This window comes from Jaculus jaculus, chromosome 10 (genome assembly GCF_020740685.1).
Source record: "Jaculus jaculus isolate mJacJac1 chromosome 10, mJacJac1.mat.Y.cur, whole genome shotgun sequence".
Classification (NCBI taxonomy): Eukaryota; Metazoa; Chordata; class Mammalia; order Rodentia; family Dipodidae; genus Jaculus; species Jaculus jaculus.
The window spans coordinates 65,933,931-65,956,176 of NC_059111.1; the positions used below are offsets into that span (position 1 = coordinate 65,933,931).

General features: G+C 37.8%; 1 protein-coding gene across 1 annotated transcript; it reads right to left on the reverse strand.

Moving 5' to 3' along the window:
* Positions 1-305: 305 nt before the first annotated feature.
* On the reverse strand, positions 306-21,222 carry Sem1 (SEM1 26S proteasome subunit). The gene is made up of 3 exons (XM_045160692.1): positions 21,083-21,222; positions 1,666-1,759; positions 306-501 (listed from the first exon to the last, which is right to left on the reverse strand). The coding sequence occupies exons 1-3, from the start codon at positions 21,156-21,158 to the stop codon at positions 459-461; spliced, it is 213 nt and encodes a 70-aa protein (XP_045016627.1). The 5' UTR covers positions 21,159-21,222; the 3' UTR covers positions 306-458.
* Positions 21,223-22,246: the final 1,024 nt, after the last annotated feature.

Genomic DNA, 22,246 nt, shown 5'->3' on the forward strand with positions numbered 1-22,246 from the left:
CATTTAAGAATTGACAATGTGGAATTTTATCTCAACATAATATTCTTTTAAATTTTATTTATTTATTTATTGGCCTGTGTGGGCATGTGCACACCAGGGTCTTTTGATGCTGTGATGCCTGTCCAGCTTTACATGGGCATCTGGGAAACTGACTCTAGGCCAGTAGGTTTTACAAGCAAGTACTTGTAAGCTGTAAGCCATCTTCTCAGTTCCTCAACATAATATTCTTCAAAATCATGAACATAAAAACACAAAACTAATGAGTGGAGGCAAAAGATCAAGAATACATCAAAACCAAACCAAGATTGGATCAAAACATTTATTTTTTGTTATAAAAACAAAAATAAATCCAAGCAGATCATGAAATAAACATATTTTTATAGTTTCCCATCCCAGTTTCTCTGTCCTAGACTTTAGCATACAGTTCAAGTTCAAGGTTTCAATACTTCCTCTAGATGCTATGAAGTCTCCATCTTATAACCGTGTTTCTCTAGTTCAGCACTAAAATAAAACACAAAGAGCATTATCATTAAGCATTCTTTATGATAAATGGGTTACAGAGAAATAATGCAACTGGCAAATATGCCGAAGTTGTTACCTTAAAATATTAATAGACAGCTTCATTTTAGTCTTTAACAGGAAACTTTTACTAAGGAAATTGATATTAGTCAACAGGATAATAAAATGTTGCTGTCCCTTTTAAGTTTCATTTTTCTTAATTTTCTTAGTTATGTAAGAAGAGATTTACTACTATCCTCCAAACATGTTCCATATACTATAAACATGTTCTATTTTTTAAAAGTTTTTTCAACAAATTTAATTTTTATTTATTTATTTTATTTATGAGAGAGTGAGAGAGAAGGAGGGAGGGAGGGAGGGAGACAGGCAGATACAGAAAGGGTGCTCCAAGGCTTTCAGCCACTGCAGACGAACTCCAGACACATGTCCCACCTTGTGCATCTGGCTTATGTGGGACGAGGAGAATCAAACCTGGGTCTTTTGGCTTTGCAAACAAGCACTTTAACCACTAAGCCATTTCTCTAGACCAACATGCTCTATTTTTAACAAGTATTTAATTATTTTATTTGAGAGACAGGGAGAGAGAGAATGGGCACACCATGGCATCCAGCTACTATAAATGAACTCCAGACACATGTGCCACCTTGTACATCTGGCTTCGGTGGGTTGAGGGGAAATCGAACCTCAGTCCTTAGGCTTTGCAGGCAAGCACCTTAAACACTAAGCCATTTCTCCAGCCCCTAACAAGGATTTAAAGCTTTTGTGTGTGCATGTGTGTGTGTGTGTGGGGGGGGGTGTTTTTGTTTTGGTGGTGCTGAGGTTAAAGTCAAGACCTTGTGCATGCTAGGCAGGGGGCTCTGCCACTGAGTTATACTCTCAGTGACTTGAAACTCTGAGAATCATTAACCTTGTAACTACATTTGTAATAATATCATATCTTTACAAATTTTACAGTCACCCTGTATAACTGTTACATCATGTGTGTGCACACAGAGCAAAAAAGAAATTTCCATTCAACCAATGGTGCTGGACAACTAGATATTAATATGAGTTACACTGACATCATATACAAAACTTATTCAAGATGTATCAAAAACCTAAATGCAGAAGGTAAAATTATAAAACTCTTATAATATGAGAACCTACCGTAACTGATTGGAGAAGTCATCTTCTACATTGTCATCATCCCAGTTATCCTCCCACACATGTGCATCTTCATCTTCATCTAACCCAGCCCAGTCTAAAGAGGGAAAGAGAAGTGTAAATATCTCTCACACATTATTATCTCCACAAATACAAACACTTTACAAAGCTTGTCCATTGCACAGCCTCACAACTGTATCTATGAGAAATGGTAGTCTTCCTTGTTAAATCTCAAAGCCTTTGCTGGCATAATGTCTCACTTCTTCAATTGGACATAATCTAAAGCAGAAGTTAACTATAAAAACAACTGCACATAACATGAAAACTTACAAATTTGGGAGAATATTTATTTCACTGGTATTTCTTTTATAAAAGCCTATTTCACAGCCTTTCAAACTACTGCTAGCTAGACCTGATAGTATATGCCTGTAACCCCAGCTAACAGGTGAGCCGAAGCAGGAAGACCACAAGTTCAAGCCCCACCTGAGCTACAGACAGTTCATGGACAGCCTAGGCAATTTGGCTAAGACCTTGTTTCAGAACAAAAAAATGTAAAATGAGCCAGGCGTGGTGGCACATGCCTTTAATCCCAGCTCTTGGGAGGCAGAGGTAGAAGGATTAGGTAGAAAGCCACCCTGAGATGACAGCCTGGGCTAGAGAGCCTACCTCAATAAAACCAAAAATGATGAAAGGAAAAGGTTAGGAATATAGTTCAGGAGTACAGAGCTTAGCTAGCATTTCAAGTCCTAGCTCTACATCCACTACCAACCACCACCCCTGAAGCAGGGTGACAAGCAGAAAGATGTCAGTGTTTAGTTGTTTTCTTTGTGTTTTTGGAGACAAGGTTTCATGCATCATAGGCTGGCTTCAAATCTGCTATACTGCAGAGGACAACCTTGAATTTCTGATCTTCCTGCCTCCCTTTTCCCTCTCAAGTGCTAGGATGATGTGTACCACCAAGCCCTACGTGAACTGAAAGACATAAATGTTCATAGGAAGGGATGTTTTTACTTTAAAATTTTCCTTTTTTTTCTTTTCTTTTGGTTTTAGAAGAGAGGCTGCTCTAACTTTCCAGCCTTCATGTAGATCAGAACATATATATACAAACTAAGTAGTACTGGAATAAGGAACAGTACAGTAGTTCTAACAGTAAAGATTCCAAATTATTCAGTATATAGTAGAAAGAACTAACCATTAAACAGTTTTCCTATAACCAAACTTTCAGATTTTACATGATTTTCAAAAACTAAGGGGCATTCTTCAGTGAAATAAATATAAGTTGCCCCTAAATATCTTTTCCTTATGCTCTGAATATTACATCTTTATAGCAGAATGCCCTAGTTCATTGTTTATAGGATTCACACTCTCCTGAGTATGATTTCTAAGTGGGCATAAGCTTAACTTGAAGTTACTGGTCCACTGGAGGAAAATCACAGGGGAATCGTACTAAAGTTCCGTCTCCATATATGACTTAGGTACTGTCAATCCCCTAAAAAAAATCATTCTAACGTTAATTCCTCTCAATGCCTTATACCTCTGGTCTTCATAAAAATCTTGCCTCCATGGTGATGTCTCTTTGAACTCTCTTTGATTTTAAGAACATCAAGCTATCTAAGTCTATGCCCCTGCCCTCTTCCTTAGGCTTAGGCTAACTGCTATAATCTTGACATACCTTTACATTTTAACACACAAGCATGACACTGCACAGGGACACACATATATACCATAGTGTTTGTTTTAGAATAATGTTTTTCCATGCATGGTGGCACACACCTGTAATGTAAGTACTAACGAGGTGGAAAAACAGGAAGACTGTAAATTCCAGGTAAAACCTAGACTTATTTACTTAGTTTAATTATATAGTCCATATATATATATATATATATATATATATATATATATGTATATATGTATATATATGTAAATATATATTTTATATAACATTTATATTTTATATATAACAATTACATTTTATATAGTACAATTATATAACATATATATATAATTATGTATCAGTTCATTAATAATTCTTAAAATATGCCATGGCTAATTATACATTAAAATAAAAATTAATATCCAAATCCACTGATAAATCCTTTATGTTAGTCACAAAGCTTTAAGTCCTCTCTTTTTTAAGTATTTTAAAATTTTATTTATTTATTTATTTATTTGAGAAAGAGGCAGATAAAGAGAAAAGGGGGGGATGGGCACTCCAGAGCATCTAGCTGCTGCAAATAAACTCCAGATGCATGGGGCACCTTATGCATCTGGCTTTACATGGGTAATGGGGAACTGAACCTGAGTCCTTTTGCTTTGCAGGCAAATGCCTTAATTGCTAAGCCATCTCTCCAGTCCCTTAAGTCCTCTGATACACATGTCCTCAATGTGAAAATTGTACAATGAATGACTCAAGACCATTATTTTCATTTAGTTCCTAAATTGTTGCTTCCTTTTTGACATGCTTCAATTTTCATTTGATCAAACATTTATGCTATGCCTCATGTCCTCGTGCTGCATTTTGAACCTACTGGTTAGCCTTACTTTTACTTCTCCTGAATTTAGTTGGAACACCATTCATTTATTCATCCATTAAAAGAAACAACAGTTTCTTAAAGAAATGGTTGATTTCACATCCAAGAGAATGAAATCACTAGGTAAGTTAAGAGATTTCTTTTTAATGTCAAAAAGCATGTCAAGAGATACAGAAAACTGGATTAAAGGAGTAACATTTTGAGTTAAAAACAAACAAACAAACAAACCACATCCAATGAGTTGGTCCATAGCAATACTTGAGAACAATGTTCTTTACATTCCCCAGCTGTAGAGATGCACAAAGAGTAACAGAACCAGGAGTCATCATTTGGCAACCCTTCAGTGACACTAAGGGATCAACAACAGACATTTAAGTATAGGGTGAAGAATGGTTGAATTACAGGACAGAATGCTTTACATTACAAAGAGGAAAAAGAAGAGGCATAGAGGACATCTTAAATGAGTGCACAAGCATGAGGGCTGGAGTGTGAATCTCCAGCACCCACATAAACTGCCAGGTGGGTATGGCAGCTTGCCAGTAATCCCAGTGATTGGGAGGTAGAGACAGGGGATTCCTTGGAGCTAGACCCGCTAAACAGGTAGGATACACTGCCTCAGTAAATAAAGTAAAAAGCAATTAAGGAAGACACCTGCCATCAACCTCTGGACTCTATACATATGCACATATGCACACATACATACACCCATGCATGCACACCTCACAAAGATTCATGCAAAAAGATACTCATCACCTCCACAGTACTCTTGCCAACAACACTGGTCTGAATCTAATTGTAACCAAACTATAAAACAAAGCTAGAAAATGAGACTTTTTATAATTGGCCTCTTCAAATAAGTCATTCTCATTTTTAAAAATATGGCAAAATAGCCAATTTCAAAAAGACTGAATTGAGGGCTGGAGAGATAGCTTAGTGTTTAAGGCATTTGCCTGCAAAGCCTAAGGATCCAGGTTCGATTCTCCTGGCACACACATCTAGAACTTGTTTGCGCTGGCTGGAGGCTCTGGCACGTCCATTCTCTCCCTATATCTGTACCTGCCTATTTCTGTATCTCTCTTTCTCTTTAATCAATAAATAGAAATAAAATATTTTTTAAAAAGACTGAATTGATGCAATCACCAATTATACTATGTAAATAACCAACACTGGAAATGGGAAAGGTTTTAAAGATCACTTTACATTATACTTCTTATGGTTTTGAAGCATCATTGTTACCACGATCAAAAAAACCAATGGTATGAAGACGGCCATACAAGAAGATACTTTATTAGCTTTTTTCTACCACTTATTCCTCAACCTCAAACCCCAGGCTGTAAATATGATGTCTGAGCTAAGCATAGAAACAGAAAATTTAATGTGTCTGTTTTGAGATATTTTAAGGAGTTAAATGTTCAAAAACGATTATCCAAATAACCTGAATAAAGACTTGATACATGTTCTTGAGAAAAAGGGGTGGCATATGTCAGTGAAGTCACAATGGTATAATAACCAGCTTCACATCAGCCTGAACTACTTCCAACTACATAGCTTCCTAAATCTTAACGTAGGTACTTTCAATCTGCTCTGGCTCCTAAAAAGGAAATGATCAAGTGACAAAAGACTAAAGTTAAAAATATAAAATAAAAAAACACAACACTTTTTTGCTAACCTTATAAAGTCTTTCAAAAATACCACAGTGACTTGTCTTTTAAAGCAATTGCCTTTTCAAAAACACTAAAATTATAGTGTCCCAGAAACTGTTAATCCAGTAATTACTCGGTTTGAAATGTTGATTTCAATATTGTCATTACTTGATGTCATTTATTTCGGGATGGATTTATTTCTTTTAACTTTGTGAGAGGAAAAAAAAAATACACATACTTGTTAACTTGTATGCCTCAGAGAATTATCAAGGTACATAACTGAATCGATAACTTGCTTTACGGAGTTTCAATTCTTAATCTGAAAAAGTTGAAATTCTTCATATAGTGGCATCTTTTTTTCTTTAAGATGATACAATTTTCTGTTTATTAAGGTGAAGATCAATGGTTATTTGGCATAAGGATAAAGCATCTCTCTTTTTTAAGAACCATTTCATGCTACCCTAATGAAAGAGAACATGCTATCAAAAGGGAAGGAATAGGGCACAAATAAAGTTCTCAGAAAATTAAACTGGATCATGAAGTGGGGAAATCAATACAACAGGCCAGGCTTGAGGAAATAGACAAAAGATTCATGAAAACAGAACTATACTGTTTTGGTATTATGCAGTATTCATAATTATGCTGTTGGTTATACAAAGATGAAAAAGCTAGTAGTCTTACAAATAAGAACATACTGTTAAAATTTAGCCCTTCAGAGTAAGATGCACTAAAATCTATCCATATGCCACATCCATGCAATTACCATAAGTTAAGAATCTGAGAAATAACATTCTTCAGAGTTATAACTTACTGAGCATTTAAAACTATTTAATAAGAACATTATTAACAAAACTATCCACACTAACAAATCAGAATCTATCATGTTTTCCAAAAACCCTTAAAAGTATTACCTATTAACTAGGATTATACATTGAACTTTTTCTGTAAAGAGTGTTAAGTATAGCAACAGAGATTATAGCCCCAAATAACAATTCCAGTATTTATAAATCCTCCATATTACATACAAATGTTGCACTATATGTAAGTTATATAAACTCTGAATATAAACAAAAAAAAGGCTGGGACTATTGCTACATCTCTTGCAATACATATTTAAATTGTATTGTAATTTCAATGTCAATATTGATGACCAATTATATTTAACCACTTTTTATAGCCTTTAAGGGTATGTTCTTCATGTCTAATGCCATCCTTCAATACATAGATGACCTTGCAAAATATACACTTTACCTTCAACGCGAATGCACTGTCAGAATTGTGATCAATTATTTAACATAGCTATGTTTAATTTGCCTCTAGATGTGTACTGGTTTAAAATGTTGCATCTCTTTTAAAATCAAAATTGAAAATAACAAATTACTAATTCATAAATTTCTATTAAATCTCAATTATTTAAACTTTACCCTGAAGTTAGCTTTGCAACTGTCAAATAAAATTATATCTATGACTAGCTTAAAATTTAAAGAAATGGGGCCACTAAATATCTCACATACTTCATCTATCACTTTGACATATGTTAAAGGAGTTTTCATTCATTTTAGAATATGCTTTTAATATTTTCCCATTCTTGTAACATATGTTCCCAGATTTCTTAAAGGCTTCTCTGTAGGAAAGTAAAAGGGAAAGTGTGCTTAGCATATTAAACGGGCTTATAAATGTTCTGTACCAATTTTTAGGAGCATCAAATTCTCATTCTGTAATAGTAAAGCTATTCTGAGTATACACAAACTAAACTTCAAATTAAGAATTTGTGTATGTACACAGATCATTTCATGAAAAATATACTAAGCTGCATTCATCAAATGTGAAAGGAAACAATAACAATTATGAACAGCACTATTACACTCATAAATATGATAATGAAACCTTAACAACTAGTCATCTTACATGTATTCAGCCTAATGTCTATTTGGTAGCCAAGAAATTGATACAGCACTACTAGTTTCTCTAGTAAGAAACAACATCGTTGGTGGAGAGCAAATAGGTAAAAACAAGTCCTAAGCGTTGCCACTATCAGTAAGAATTTGCTATTTGTGACAGGGATTCTGAAACTAAGCATCGACGACTTCCCTCTTCTTTTGGAAACCCCTTTCCTACATTTCTCTGTTCAAAGTTCTTTCAGTGGTACTTAATCACATTCGTTTTGTTTTGTTTTTCGATGTAAGGTCTCACACTGGCTCAGGCTGGCCTGGAATTCACTATGTAGTCTCAGGGTAGCCTCGAACTCACTGTGATCCTTCTACCTGATCCCTAGTGCTGGGGTTAAAGGTGTGTGCCACCACACCTGGCTTTACTTATTTATTTTTTCACTAACTCACATTTTATAATCTTTTTTTAAATTTTTATTTATTTATTTATTTGAGAGAGACAGACAGAGAGAGAAAGACAGATAGAGGAGAGAGAAAGAATGGGCGTGCCAGGGCTTCCAGCCTCTGCAAACGAACTCCAGACGCGTGCGCCCCCTTGTGCATCTGGCTAACGTGGGACCTGGGGAACTGAGCCTCGAACCGGGGTCCTTAGGCTTCACAGGCAAGCGCTTAACCGCTAAGCCATCTCTCCAGCCCTAACTCACATTTTAAATAAGTAGAAATCATTTCCTTTTCTTCTGAACTGCTATTAAGCTAGACAATTAGTTGCTTGTGTCCTTCCCCCTCCACCTCCCACCTTCCGAAACACACGCATATACTGAGGAAGGAAATCTTACCTGGAAGCACAACAGATGCTGCCCTAGGTAAATTCAGGTAGGGAGAGGTTAAAAAATAATAACAATAAAATAAAAGTTCAGCTTAGAGTCTCCTCTCAGAATATGCAGTTCCAAACACTGAAGAGCTCTAGTTAGTACAAGTCACTGACATGTATTTCCTTAACCTTTACAGTACTTCCTAAACTCAGATACCTATATAAAGAGCGAAATTTGCTTCAGTCTAGAAAGCTGTGACCTTGGATGTTTTGCTGATCCCTACGTTATAAAGTCAATACCTTATTCCATTCCCTCCATACTTTCTAGTTCCAGATTTATAGGAAACAACAAATACAAACCAAAAGAATAAATCACTTATTACATGCTATGCATGCTAATCACTACAAAGAAATTAGAGGGCTAAAAGGGAAATCTAGAAAAACATTTTCCAGAATAAATACAATGACCTATGTACCTAACACTCACTGCATGTACAATGGATCACACAAAACTAGAAAAATATATCTGAGATTTTATGGTTTTTGAATTTCTTTTCAATGTTTTCATAGTTCACCATAATTTTCAATGTATAATGTTTAACCATCAAGTAGTGGTATCAAACGCTATTTAAGTCACCATTGCTTGCTGATGCTCAGTCCATACAACCACTGATATATAGACAATTATTTTTTAAAAGAACTGTTTTGTACTGTTTAATAGTCTAAGTTCACAACTCTCATCTGGACGTAGGGATTATTTATTCTAAACTGTATGTATTCCTTAACACTGCATGATATGTACTTTCTTTCTTTCTCCTTCCTTCTCCTTCCTTCCTTCCTTCTCCTTCCTTCCTTCCTTCCTTCCTTCCTTCCTTCCTTCCTTCCTTCCTTCCTTCCTTCCTTCCTTCCCTCCCTCCCTCTTCTCTTTTCTTTCTTTCTTCTTTCTTTCTTTTTCTTTCCTTCTTTCCCTCCCTCCCTCCCTCCCTCCCTCCCTCCCTCCCTCCCTCCCTCCCTCCCTCCCTCCCTCCCTCCTTTCTTTCTTTCTTTCTTTCTTTCTTTCTGTCTTCCGAGGTAGGGTCTTACTCTGGTCCAGGCTGACCTGGAATTAACTATGATGTAGTCTCAAGAGAGCCTCAAACTCATGATGATCCTCCTACCTCTGCCTCCTGAGTGCTAGGATTAAAGGTGTGTGCCACCACACCCAGCTTTTCTTTGTTATTTCTTATTTTATTTACTATTTACTTACAAGGAGAGAGAGAAATAAAGAAAAGGAGGGAGGAAGAAGGGAGGGAGGGAGGATTGAAGGAAGGAAGGATAGACGGATGGGTGAACAAATAACTCCAGATACATGGGCCGCTTTGTGTATCTGGCTTTACGTGGGTAGTGGGAAACCGAACCTCGGTTGTTAGGCTTTGCAGGCAAGCACTTTAACCACAGATGCATCTTTAACCTTTAAACAATGTTTGATTTGTGTCTGTCTTATGTATCTTTTTATTTTCATATTTTTGAGAGAGAAAAAGAAAATGGGTATGCCTGAGGCTCTTGCCATTGTAAATAAACTCCAGATGCATGTGCCACTTTGTACATCTGTTGCTATGTGGGTTCTATGTGGGTCAGGTTTTATAAGCCTTTAATTGCTGAACAATGTCTTCAGCCCATGTTATGTACCTTTAACCCTTAAACACTGTAGGATATGTACATGCCTTATGCAACTTTAAACATTATGTAACTCCAGTATCCTTTCCTTTTGAAAAATCATTTAATGTAGCTGGGCGTGGTGGCGCACGCCTTTAATCCCAGCACTCGGGAGGCAGAGGTAGGAGGATCACCGTGAGTTCAAGGCCACCCTGAGATTCCATAGTGAGTTCCAGGTTAGCCTGAGCTAGAGTGAGACCCTACCTCAGAAAAAAAAAAAAAGAAAAATCATTTAATGTCAATTTTACTCTTTAAATTTTTTTATTTTTAAATTTTTCTTTTCTTGTTTTTTGTTATTATTTAGAAAGCATCTAATTAGTTTATTTATTTGAGAAAGTAAGAGAGAGAATGCCAGGGCCTCTAGCCACTATAAACGAACTCCAGTCCAGATGCCTGTGCTACCTTGTGTATATGGCTTACATGGGCACTGGGGAATAGAACCTGGGTCCTCAGGCTTCACAGGTAAGCACCTTAACAGCTAAGCCCTCTCTCCAGCCCAGTATTTAATAGTTTATGACACTAGAAAATAACCCAGAAATTTAACAAACTTAATTTTGAACATGTCCAAAAATATTAGTTGAAATATCATAAATCGTTCAAATTCTAAATACCAAACAACATCTAAGATACAAACTCCTAAGTTCAATAAAGCAAGGGGAGAAATAAGAGGATACTTACTGAATATGAAACTTGTGACAAGCCATTTTTGTGCATGTGTGTGGAATGCATGCATGCTTGTATGTGTATGGGTACACATGTATGCAGGTGCACATGTATGCACATGTGGAGACAAGAGGACAATCTTGGGAGTTAGCCTCCCTCAGATAATACTGTCTTTCTCCTTTGAGAGACAGGGACTTTCATTATCTTAGAGCTTCCTGATTAGGATATACTGGATGGCCAGAAAGCTCTGGGGTGTACTTGTCTCAGCCTCCAGAGCACCAGGGATTACAGGTGCACTCTACCATGTCTGATGTTTTTTTTTAAGTGGGTACTGGCGATTTGAACTCAAGTGGTCACATGCACTGAGCTACTGGCAGGCCCATGCTAAGCTATTAGGCACTTTATATATGTCATTGTTATGACCTGAATGTTTGTGCCTCTCTTACTAAATTTATATAAGCCTTCACTACTGGTGTGATGTAATTTGGAAATGGGGCTTTTTGAAAATGAATAGGATTGAATGAAATCAGGAAAGAGAAGAACCTCACAACAGGATTAGTTCCCAAAAAAGACACCAAGAGGCTGTTCTATCCCATGAGAAGGCAAATTTTCACCCTCACCAGGAACTCAATCTGCCAAGATCTTGATTTTGAACTTCACAACCTCTAGACCAGGTGAGAAATTTTTTTTTGTGTTTAAGTTACCCAGTGTCCAACATTTTCTTATGATAGCCCAAGCGGGCTATAATAGGTGTAAGTCTTTCACGACTCTGAAAAGCGTTATTCCTAAATTACAAACTGAAAATTAAGAAAAAAAAATTCAACGAAAAATGTAAAGAAATCAACTTAAAATAAACTAGTTTCATTTTTAACCTGTAATGTTGGTGATGGCTGAAATGTTTAATACCTAGAGTAAGCAAGCTTATGAGAGGAAAGAGAAAAAAATGAATTATAAATGGAAACCTAAATTGGTGTAATTCTTCTAAAAAAATAACAATATATCTCCATATTTAAAATGCACACGTTTCTGGATAAAATGTCAGAGGTGCCGGGTGTGGTGGTGCATGCTTTTAATCCCAGCACTCGGGAGGCAGAGGTAGGAGGATTACTGTGAGTTCAAGGCCACTCTGAGATTACATAGTGAATTCCAGGTCAGCCTGGGCCAGAGTGAAACCCTACCTCAAAAAAAAAAAAAAAAAGAAAGTCAGAACTGAAGGTGATCAAACAGAACATTCCTGAGAAGGGCAGCATGATGTTGGTGGAGGTGCCAGAACCTGGACAGAAGGAAGAAGTCATCTAGGTGTGAAGGGGAGGGGGGGACTTTACATACAGGAAGAATCCTGAGTCCAAGCAAGGTGAAGAAAGTTTCTGCCTTGGGAGAGGGTAGCAAAAATTGAACAGAGAGGAGGATGAGAAAATAAACAATATATTTAAGACAATGGTAGCCAGGTAACTTGTTACTAGAGAATGGAATTACAGATATTGGGGGTGGGGACCCACTAAAAGAACCCTGATGCTGACTTGTAACTGGAGGTATCTGTAATTGTGGTTGTATACATATGCCCACACAACTGCACAGTCTCCTGAAACCAATGAGCATACCTGGAACCAAGACTTTGTTCTCCTTAAAGAAATGGATGATTTCAGGGCTGGAACATGGAAATTAGACTAGTTTTACATTGGGTCAGAATGCAGAAAATGATGGGGACATGTAAGAATAACATACAGGACAGCTTGGAGTTTGCGGGGCAAACAAAAGATGAAAAATCATAGTAACAATTCTTGAAACCACACTAATATAAGTGTTAATGAATAAATAAGCAAATACCTTGAAAGCTTGGTAATTAGAATTGATATTTGCATAAATTCAAAGTCCCTCCCCATAAAATAGGTACTAATTATGAAGGCAAGTGAGCAGCCTAACAACAGAAAAGCTCGATTGTCACCACCTTCATATTGATCAAAGTGAAAACTTAGGAACAAAACAAAGGGGAATCATGTTCCACCTGATAGATGCAACAATGCAAACACAGCACCATCACCAGAAATTCCTTTCAAGATACAGAACCTATATTTAATCATGTGAAAAATGAACTGAACTCTGGGAAACAGTCTACAAAGTAACTGTGACAATGGCAAAACCACAAGAGTCAAAGACAAAGCAAATGCTCAAAGAAATAGGACAACTAAACGTAATTCATGATGATCAACATATTACTGGGATAATTGGAGAATCCTAAGTACAGATGACAGTAATGTTTCAATGTTTTAATTTCTAATGTTGGTTGTTGATTATGGCTACATTTCTAAGAAATACATGTTAAAATCCTTATGGGCAATGGCTATCAAGTTGGCAACTTATTCTGAAATAGTTATGACAAAAAATGTTAATGCTAGACTTTTAACTACAGTGTAAGTTTTAAATTATTTCAAAATCACATTATTAAAAAAAAAAAAAACAGATCTAGGAGCTGTAGATATGGCACAGGGGTTAAGTGCACTTTCTTCACAACCATGAGGGTTAGGGGGTAAGACTATCTAAGCTGAGTTCCATTTCCCCAGCACGAAAGTAAACTGCTGGGCATGGCCACACATATGTACAACGTCAGCCATGTGAGGGGCAGAGACCAGAAAATCAATGGGTCACAAAAAAATAGCAAACTCTGGAATCAGTGACTGTTTCAATGAAAAAAATTACCAAATGAATGATTGAGGAGGACACCCAATGTTCTCCTCTGACCTGTGCCAGTATAGAAACAGGGTGTTATATTTGCATGCACATGTGTGTGCACCACACCACACACACATCTACTACTATGCATATACAGAAAAAAGCCCTGCCAATTTGATTTTTTTCTTTTATATTCTCATATATGAGCACAAAAACACATAAAGACGCAAAATTATCAAGAGAAGTCTATACAAGTATAAAACAAAAACCTAATAAGGAACAAGTTAAATAGATTATTCAACATGCGTACAATGTGGTATGAGGTAACTTTTCGTAATAGTGTAAAATCATGTCTAAGATATAGTAAATAATAATTAACAGTAGGAGAATAGTATAGTATGATTCTCTGTATTTAAAGGACATATGTAAACAAGCACAATTTACCCATAAATTCTTGAAGCATGCCAGCAAAAACAACAACAAAAAAAACCCCATGCAACAGTAGTTACCAATGGAGCATGAAAATGTCTGGTGGGAAGAAGGGGGAAGAAACAGTTTTTGCTTTTACTTTTCAACATATACTCTTTTTTAGGTTGAATTTTACACACACACACACACACACACACACACACACACACACACACACACACCATAGATGGTTTGTTGTTTTCAAGGTAGGCTCTCTAGTCATTCTAGCCCAGGCTGACCTGGAACTCACTTTGTAGTTCCAGGCTGGTCTCAAACTCACAGTGATCCTACCTCTGCCACCTGAGTGCTGGCTTAAAGGCATGCACCACCATGCCAGGCCCTTTTCCTATGTATTTTTAAGGAGGTCAAATGATTAGTATTTTTTTATGAATGATAGATCTGAACACAGGTCTACTTTTCAGTCACGTTTCTTCCATCCTGGGTTCAAACTCCCTTATTTGAATACAATTATCAATGATGGACATTCAGAAGGTGCTTTCCCATTATATAAAGACTATTTGTTCTTTGAGTTCTCCATTTCTTTTGTTTTTTGAGGTAGGGTCTCACTCTAGTTCAGGCTTACCTGGAATTCACTATGTACTCTCAGGCTGGCCTTGAACTTACAGTTATTCTCCTACCTTGGCCTTCCAAGTGCTGGGATTAAAGGCATGCACCATCACACCCAGTTTTCTCCATTTCTTGCTAACTCAATGTAACTAGCAGGAAAGCCCATTTTGGCACTAGGTAAACTGACTAGCACAGTGTATAAAATAGTTAATATTGGTCCTGTCTATCATCTACATTCAAAATTCTGAAAAATCATTCCAATGGCTGCTTAGTACAGTTAATGTCAAGATTTCTCAATCGCACAATTCCCATGACAATTCTTCCTTATGTGTAGGCCTGTCTATGTACAACACACATTTAGAATTCTTGGCTTCTACCCATTAATAAATGCTGGCAGTTGTTTTGTACCTATGCCCCATCAAAAGAATGTGATATACTATAATATTCACCTGATATTTACATCATTATAAGATGCCCTACTTGTTAAGACACAGGAGAAAGGACTTGTTCAGAAGTACCATAAGATCACTAGCCTATTACTAGGTGATCTCAAAGACATCTCAACAGTAACAGGGTCTTCCCGGGAATTTCGCAACGCAGCCAAGTAGGGTAGAAAGGTAGGTAGTAGCCAGTTCTTGATTTCTTCAGAGTATTATATGAGTTTCACTCATGATAGAAAACTTAAAAAATAGTGTAACAGAATTACTGCAAAGCTTATTGCTCCAGCAAAGTAAACTCAATTTCATTTCTTATATTTTATAAAAGCAAAGTAATACATCCTAACTCTGGCAAAGGAAAGAAAATCAAAGAACCCAAAGGACTATTTGTTTCTTCCCACTTGCTCCCTCATCTACTTCTAAGCATCAGAGATTCAGCAGGTGCCTAATAATGAAAACTTGGTCAAAACTCCAAATATATACAGTAATTACTTCAGTTTTAGAAGCCATCTATTTCCACCAACCTACCTGTATGATGAATGAAATGCAAAATCTCTAGAACTAAGTTGCTCTCTGGATCTAAAATTCTAACTTCATGACAGTCTTCAAAAAATATTAAAATCAATTGTACCCAAAACTTTGAACGGCTTCCTTATAAAGGCTAGTCTCACTCAGTATACCAAGTAACTAAGAATGCATTTTATTCATCTTAAACATACTATGAGATTCCACCTTACCCTAGTACGGATAGCAAACTTGAAAAAATCAAATGAAAATAAATGCAGGGCAGATGAGGATGTGGAGAAATAAGAACTCTCATTCACTGTTGGTGGGAATGTAAAATGGTACAACCACTTTGGAAAGCACTATGGAGACTCGTTTAAAGTCACCAAAAGACCCAGTTATTCCCTTACTGAGCATGTACCCTAAAAGCTCCAAGCCTTAGTCCAGAGAGATATGCTCAACCATATTTATAGCTGCTCAATTTGTAGTAGCAAAAAGCTGGAATCAACCCAGATGCCCATCATTACATGAATGGATAGCTAAGATGAGGTGTATCTATCTACATGATGGAATTCTACACAGCAGTAAAGAAAAAATGATAAAATGAAATTTGAAGAAAAATGGTCAAACCTGGAACAAACCATTCTCAGTGAACTCACCCAATCACAGAAAGATAATCACCACATAGTCTCACTCATCTATAGCACCTAACCTGAATCTACCCAAGATGCCAATATACCTAGTAAGCATCTGGAGGACTGGACAATAGGGTGGGTGAGGAAGGGAGGTAAGGGCAAGGCAGGGGTAGGGGACACAAATCTGGACCCAAAGGCAATGGTACCATAAAATTCTACATCCTAAAAGACAGATCAAATGGTTGAACCTTCACCAGGCCCTTAGAGGGAACACCTGAGTCACAAGGTCCTGGAGAGGGTACAAAGACTGACCTTAATCTTCTACTGCTTCTCTCTCTCTCTTTCTCCCCCATCTTCTCTCTGTTTTATATTACTTACCTTTTTCTTCATGGGCACTGACTTGTAATTCCCAGTACCAGCAGGTAGCTATATAGCAGCCACAATGAGCTTTTGATCAGAGACCTACAAGGTTTCCTAAAAGAATGACAGATTTCTGTCAGGGTATTTGATGACCCACCAAAGGTTAGTGGTAAGATCCTACTGCTGAAGACACCACCAAATGCTGTTGACACGTAACATGGAGTGACATGGCTGGAAGCTGGAAGAAATTCAGTCCCCAGACAGTTAGTGCATCTAGTGCCAGCAGGTGCTATGTGGGTGACTGGAGGAAAATGACCAATATTTGTCCAAGCAACTCATGGTCTAACCTACTTAGTAGCAAATAACCTGTCGTGATGCTCACACAAGTGCAATAGTGGCACACAGTCATGGTGGAAAACCAACTGCTCTTGATTTGGTTAATTGATCTGCTCAGAGGAATGGAACCCATAGCTGGAACTGGGAAACAAGTCAGAACTAGATCCAAAATTGAGCCGGCTCTCCATTATCAAGCTACCACCAATCAGCCCACACCTGTAAACTTATCTCTTAAGAAATAATGGTTATCCCATTTACTTGGTGCTAACATTACTCTTTATTGGAAAATCTGCTTCTCTTTTTCAGATAGATGCAGATCCTAAGGAGGGAACCACCCTATCATACCTCAAAAGGGCCCCAGCTGAAACTAAGAATAATTGGCAAAACAAGCAAGAGTGCTGTTTTCTTGGTGAACCTGGTACCAGCACAAAGGTGAAGGACATCAACACTGAGAACAATCAACTCCTACCAAATCAGATACCCAGAGACACAGAGGCTCCCAAGATCTGATCAATGAAGCAGACCTAAAATGAACCCAACAAGTCTCAGGAAAATTTGCGAAAGAGGGGGTGGGAAGAATGTCAGAGCCACACATTGGGTCATGACACACAAAGACATTTCCTGCAACCCACAAATGATGGCTAACCCCACAATACATGACCCATGTACCCCAACAAGGTGGGTCCATGTGGAGGGGGGAGGACATGGAGGAGGCTAACAATGGTATCAAGTTGACTGTATTCACTGAGTACAGAACTAATTTTTAAAAAATTTAAAAACAGCACTTGCTTGCAAAGCCTGAGGGCCCAGGTTCAATTCCCCAATACTCATGTAAAGCCAGATGCAAAGTTGTGCATGCATCTAGAGTTTATATGCATTGGCAAGAGACCCTGATGCACCATATTCATTCATTCTCTCTGTCTCTCAAATAAATAGTTTCTTTAAATTATACTATAAAAAAAGAAAAAAAAATGAGTTTTAAATAGCTCCTTCTTAATATGCAGTATGTTAGTTACATAACACTAATTAAGAGTAATTGGGAAAAATTGTCAATGTAACAGATTTGGATTAGATGGAGCATATAAAGGGAATATTTGTTTCTCTGAACCTTTACAGAATCATTCTACATGTTATATATAATTCACAACTGAGAAGGGCTATTTCAGATGAAACAATGAGGCCTCCATGAAAACATCTTAGCTTCCTTTTAAAAGTCGGGCATGATGGCGCACAACTTTAATCCCAGCACTTGGGAGGCAGACGTTAGGATTGCCATAAGTTCGAGGCCACTCTGAGACTACACACAGATTTCCAGATCAGCCTAAGCTACAGTGAGACCCTACCTTGGAAAACAAAACAACAACAAAAAATAAAATAAAATTAATAAAAAAAAATCTTTTCTCTAAAATTTCTTAACTAACATCCTATCAAAAATGTTCTTATCTAAGATGTGGTGCAACAACAACACTCCCACGGGAAAGATAGTCATCAGTCAAATACATAACTCAAATGTGACAGGCTCAGTATTTCCAGTTCTACAAGAGAGTGGACAGCATCCACTCTGGAGCCCGAGATTCAACAAGGTTGGAAGTAAAATCTCCTATACAAGGCAGAGATCATCACTGACTAAACTACAACTTTTCATGTGTGCTGTTATTGAGTTTGTCGATAGCCTATTTTGCCATAAATGGAAATCACAAGGAAAATTACTTTTCCAATGGAAAAGAACTTGAAAATAAATCAGGGTAATATTAACACAAAACTCAAATACCGTTTCAAAATTGAGCACAGTTTTAAAATAATGCTTATGAAAGCCTACAAATCTCAGGATTCTTGGTCAACTCCACCAGATGATTCAGACATCTAGGTTAAGGCAGGAGATAAGTTTTTAACAGCCTCCCCAAAATGACAGTGACAAGACTGCTGGCCCCGTCCTCACAATTCTGAGCAGCCACAGAGAATCTAAACCAAAGGCAAGATATGAAAGAAAATACAGTCTCAAGAAAAACTTCTTTGGTAATTATTTTCCTAAATTTTGTCTTTTCATTTATTATCTAAAATTAACAGTTTTCACTTGTAAGTAGAGGTTTCACACACTGGGCTAACTTTACATTTGGCAAAATTTCCTTAATTCAACTTACGATAAACTAGGGAAGGCTAATGAAAGCATTTCAAGGCTGCTTCTTGTTTTAAATGTAGTTTCCTCAATAAATTATATTCTGTGTATTCAAACCTGGAGACAACAAATAATCAGTAAACTTCACAAATGATAAATCATTCAATATTAATAGACCAATCTGCTGTGCATCCTTTGGTCTTCAGAATCACTGTTTCCCCTTAAGTATATTTTTATCATTTAAAAATATTTTTGTTTATTTATTTGCAAGGAGAGGAGAGAGAATATGAATGAATAAATGAATGAATGAATGAGGGCATGCCAGGGCCTCTAGCTGCTGCAGAGGAACTCCAGATGTATGCACCACTTTGTACATCTGGCATTGTGTGTGTACTGGGGAAATGAACTTGAGTCATTAGGTTTTGCAGGCAAGAGCCTTAACCACTGAGAAATCTGGTCTCCAGCCCTTTAATATTACTTTTAAAAAACAAACTTGAACAAATGACTAGTCATAACAAACTTAGTAGGTCAAACTACACACTGCACCAAAGTTGATGTTGCTGAAAAAAATCTGGCGTATCAAATACACAGTTGTTATATACAGTTGTTTCTAAAGCCTTAGAGGTTGTCAACCCTCAATTATCTATTTTAAATAGATGCATTTGCTAAATGTAAGGGGGAAAGTTTGGATGAAGACATCACACAGACCTTTCAGATCCTGAGCTGGCTACTTACTTTACTGGTGAAGTGTTTTATTTCTAACATTTGAGCCTGTCTCCTCAGGATGAAATGTTAGACTACATATGTACACCAAGTATCTAACAGTGTACCTGGTATGTAACAAATGAAGAATAAATATCACTTGAGAATTTGTAATTTGAGAACAAATTTGACTCTGTCTTCAATTTTCTGGCTTTCTTCCATGTGGCTTTTAAATAGAGGATTCTGAACCAACATGAAAGTCTGAAAATAAATAAATTAATCAATCCCACAGAACTGATAAATCAACTAGTAAAACATTAACTATCTCCACAGTATATTATGAATAACTGGGAGGAAATATGCTTTGAGCTTGTTTAAGAGGATGTGTAATATGTGTAACAAACAATACTCTTTCCTAAAAATGGTGTAGATTTAGAACAAATGTCTCAGTTATGTGGTTTTATGTACAAGGGGATCATGGATAATGTATACAACTCAGGACAACTTTAGTGAAGAGATATTTACTTGATGCCAACATCTCTAACACTAATCACAATTCTCTCTTTATCACGTTCAGAAAGCCTATCCGATAATAACACTTTGTTTTCAAGCAAGGTAAATATTTATTAATCCTACTCATAACAACTGGCCAATAAAGCAGTCGATTCTGAAAACTTAAGATGGTAAAAGATCTAACAAACTGAGGCAGTTCAGCCAAAGAGCCGGGCAAGGTTCCAATTGCAGTTTCATCACTTCTAGCCAGTTAGGACACTAGGCCTTTTTCTTATTTGTTCCATACTTCCAAAGTATCTTTATCTGACAGCAGTACCTACTACGTGTTTGTGAAAATAAAATATGTGTAACAAGCAAAGCACTTACTTTTCCAAGAACCGCTAAAATATTAGCTGTTATCACCTACAAGAAGAAAACTAAAGGGCCTCTGTAATTTGGAAGTTGATGATAAAAAATGTAGAATGTTTTAGAGCCGTATGAAGCCTACGCTTGTTAATTCCAAGTGACCACAAATCACGAGGGGCAGCGCGCACCCCGCAAAGGGTCCTCTCTCTCCGCCGCACGAGGTTCCTTTAAACCGTCCCGGAAGAGAGCAGCTCGAGTTCAACCTGCTCCGCAACGGCCGGGGCAGGTGCTGGACCAAAGGAAAGCGTGGGGCGCACGGAAGGAGGCGGAAGAGCGAAGAGAAACCTCCCGGACGCCGCGAGGGGCTCTCTTCACCTAGGCTGCCCCGGTGAGGAGTCACAAGCCCGGGCCACGGCAGCGAGACCCGCGCGACCCCGGGCCGCGGAGCGCGGACTTCCTCCCCGCAGGGCCCGGGCGCCCTCGCGCCGCCTGAGTCACCGTCCGCGCCGCCCGGAGGAAGGGCCCAGCCGGTTACCTTCGGCAGGAAACTCCTCGAACTCGTCGTCCTCTTCCAGGAGACCCAGGTCTACCGGCTGCTTCTTCTCTGACATGACGACCCTCCGAGCTCGGTACCACTCAGACCAGTACGAAAGTTAGAGGAGCCGCCGCCGCCGCCGCCGTAGCCGCCACCGCAATCATAGAGACGCGAGGGAAGAGCTGCCGGGCGCAAGGGATGCTGGGATACTGGAGGTCGGCCTAACGCTTCCTGCGGGCTCAAGCCGCCCTTCCGACTTAAAAAGATGGATTTTTTTTTTTTTTAAAGCTTTTTACTAGGACTCTGGATTGCCAAAGTTAAAAACAGTGTAAGAAGACTGACTGGAAAAGACTCATGGTGTGGGAAATGTCACATACTAGGAAGAAATGGAATCATGGCCTTTTCTACAGGAGAGGAAACAAACCATCCCAATGTGCAAAGAGGCCGATAGTTGACACATAACCCCAGAATAATTTGTTTCTAACACTCTTAGACACACACGTGAGGGACAATGATCAAAAGACCCTAAGTAAATATAGACAGAAGTATAAAAAGCAAAGAGATAAAAATGAATAAGAAAATTGAACCCCAGGATTGACTGAGCTGTGCATGGCTATGAAACCACAACTCTTGGAAAGCATTTGCAGTCAAAACCGTGCTGTTAGGTACATATGTCATACTTGTAATTGAGTAGTTTTGGCTCAGGATATCCAGTGAGCAACATACTTGTCTCAAGTTAATTTTATTCCTAGAAATTTCATGAGGAATTCCTCAATGATACTAGTTCTATCACAAATCCCCAGGCTGGGGAGATAGCTATGTGGATGAAGTGATGAATAGCAGAGTTTGGATCCCTGGGCCTCACATGCAAACCAGATGCTTGTGATACACTTCTGTATTCTAGGGCCACAATATTGAGAAGGATCAAAAATTCCCAGAAGCTCATGAAGACAGTAATGATCAACAACTGAAATCTTCCTTGAAGGTGGTCAATGGAGAGGACTAACAGGAAACTTAACTACTGACCTCCACATGTGCAGTGTAGAATGTCTGTGAAAACACACACGCACACACACACACACACACACACACACACCCCAAATAAATAATTTTAAATAATTAAAAACAAAGTTCCAAACAGGATTTTTAAAAATGAGCTAAAAA

Bases quoted from the DNA above. Each gene is read 5' to 3' on its own strand.
- Sem1 (XM_045160692.1), bottom strand. From the start codon at position 21,158: ATGTCAGAGAAGAAGCAGCCGGTAGACCTGGGTCTCCTGGAAGAGGAC. The intron at 1,760-21,082 runs GTAACCGGCTGG...TTCCCTCTTTAG, and splicing joins CGAGGAGTTTCCTGCCGAAG to ACTGGGCTGGGTTAGATGAA. The intron at 502-1,665 runs GTAGGTTCTCAT...GTTTTATTTTAG, and splicing joins GACTTCTCCAATCAGTTACG to TGCTGAACTAGAGAAACACG.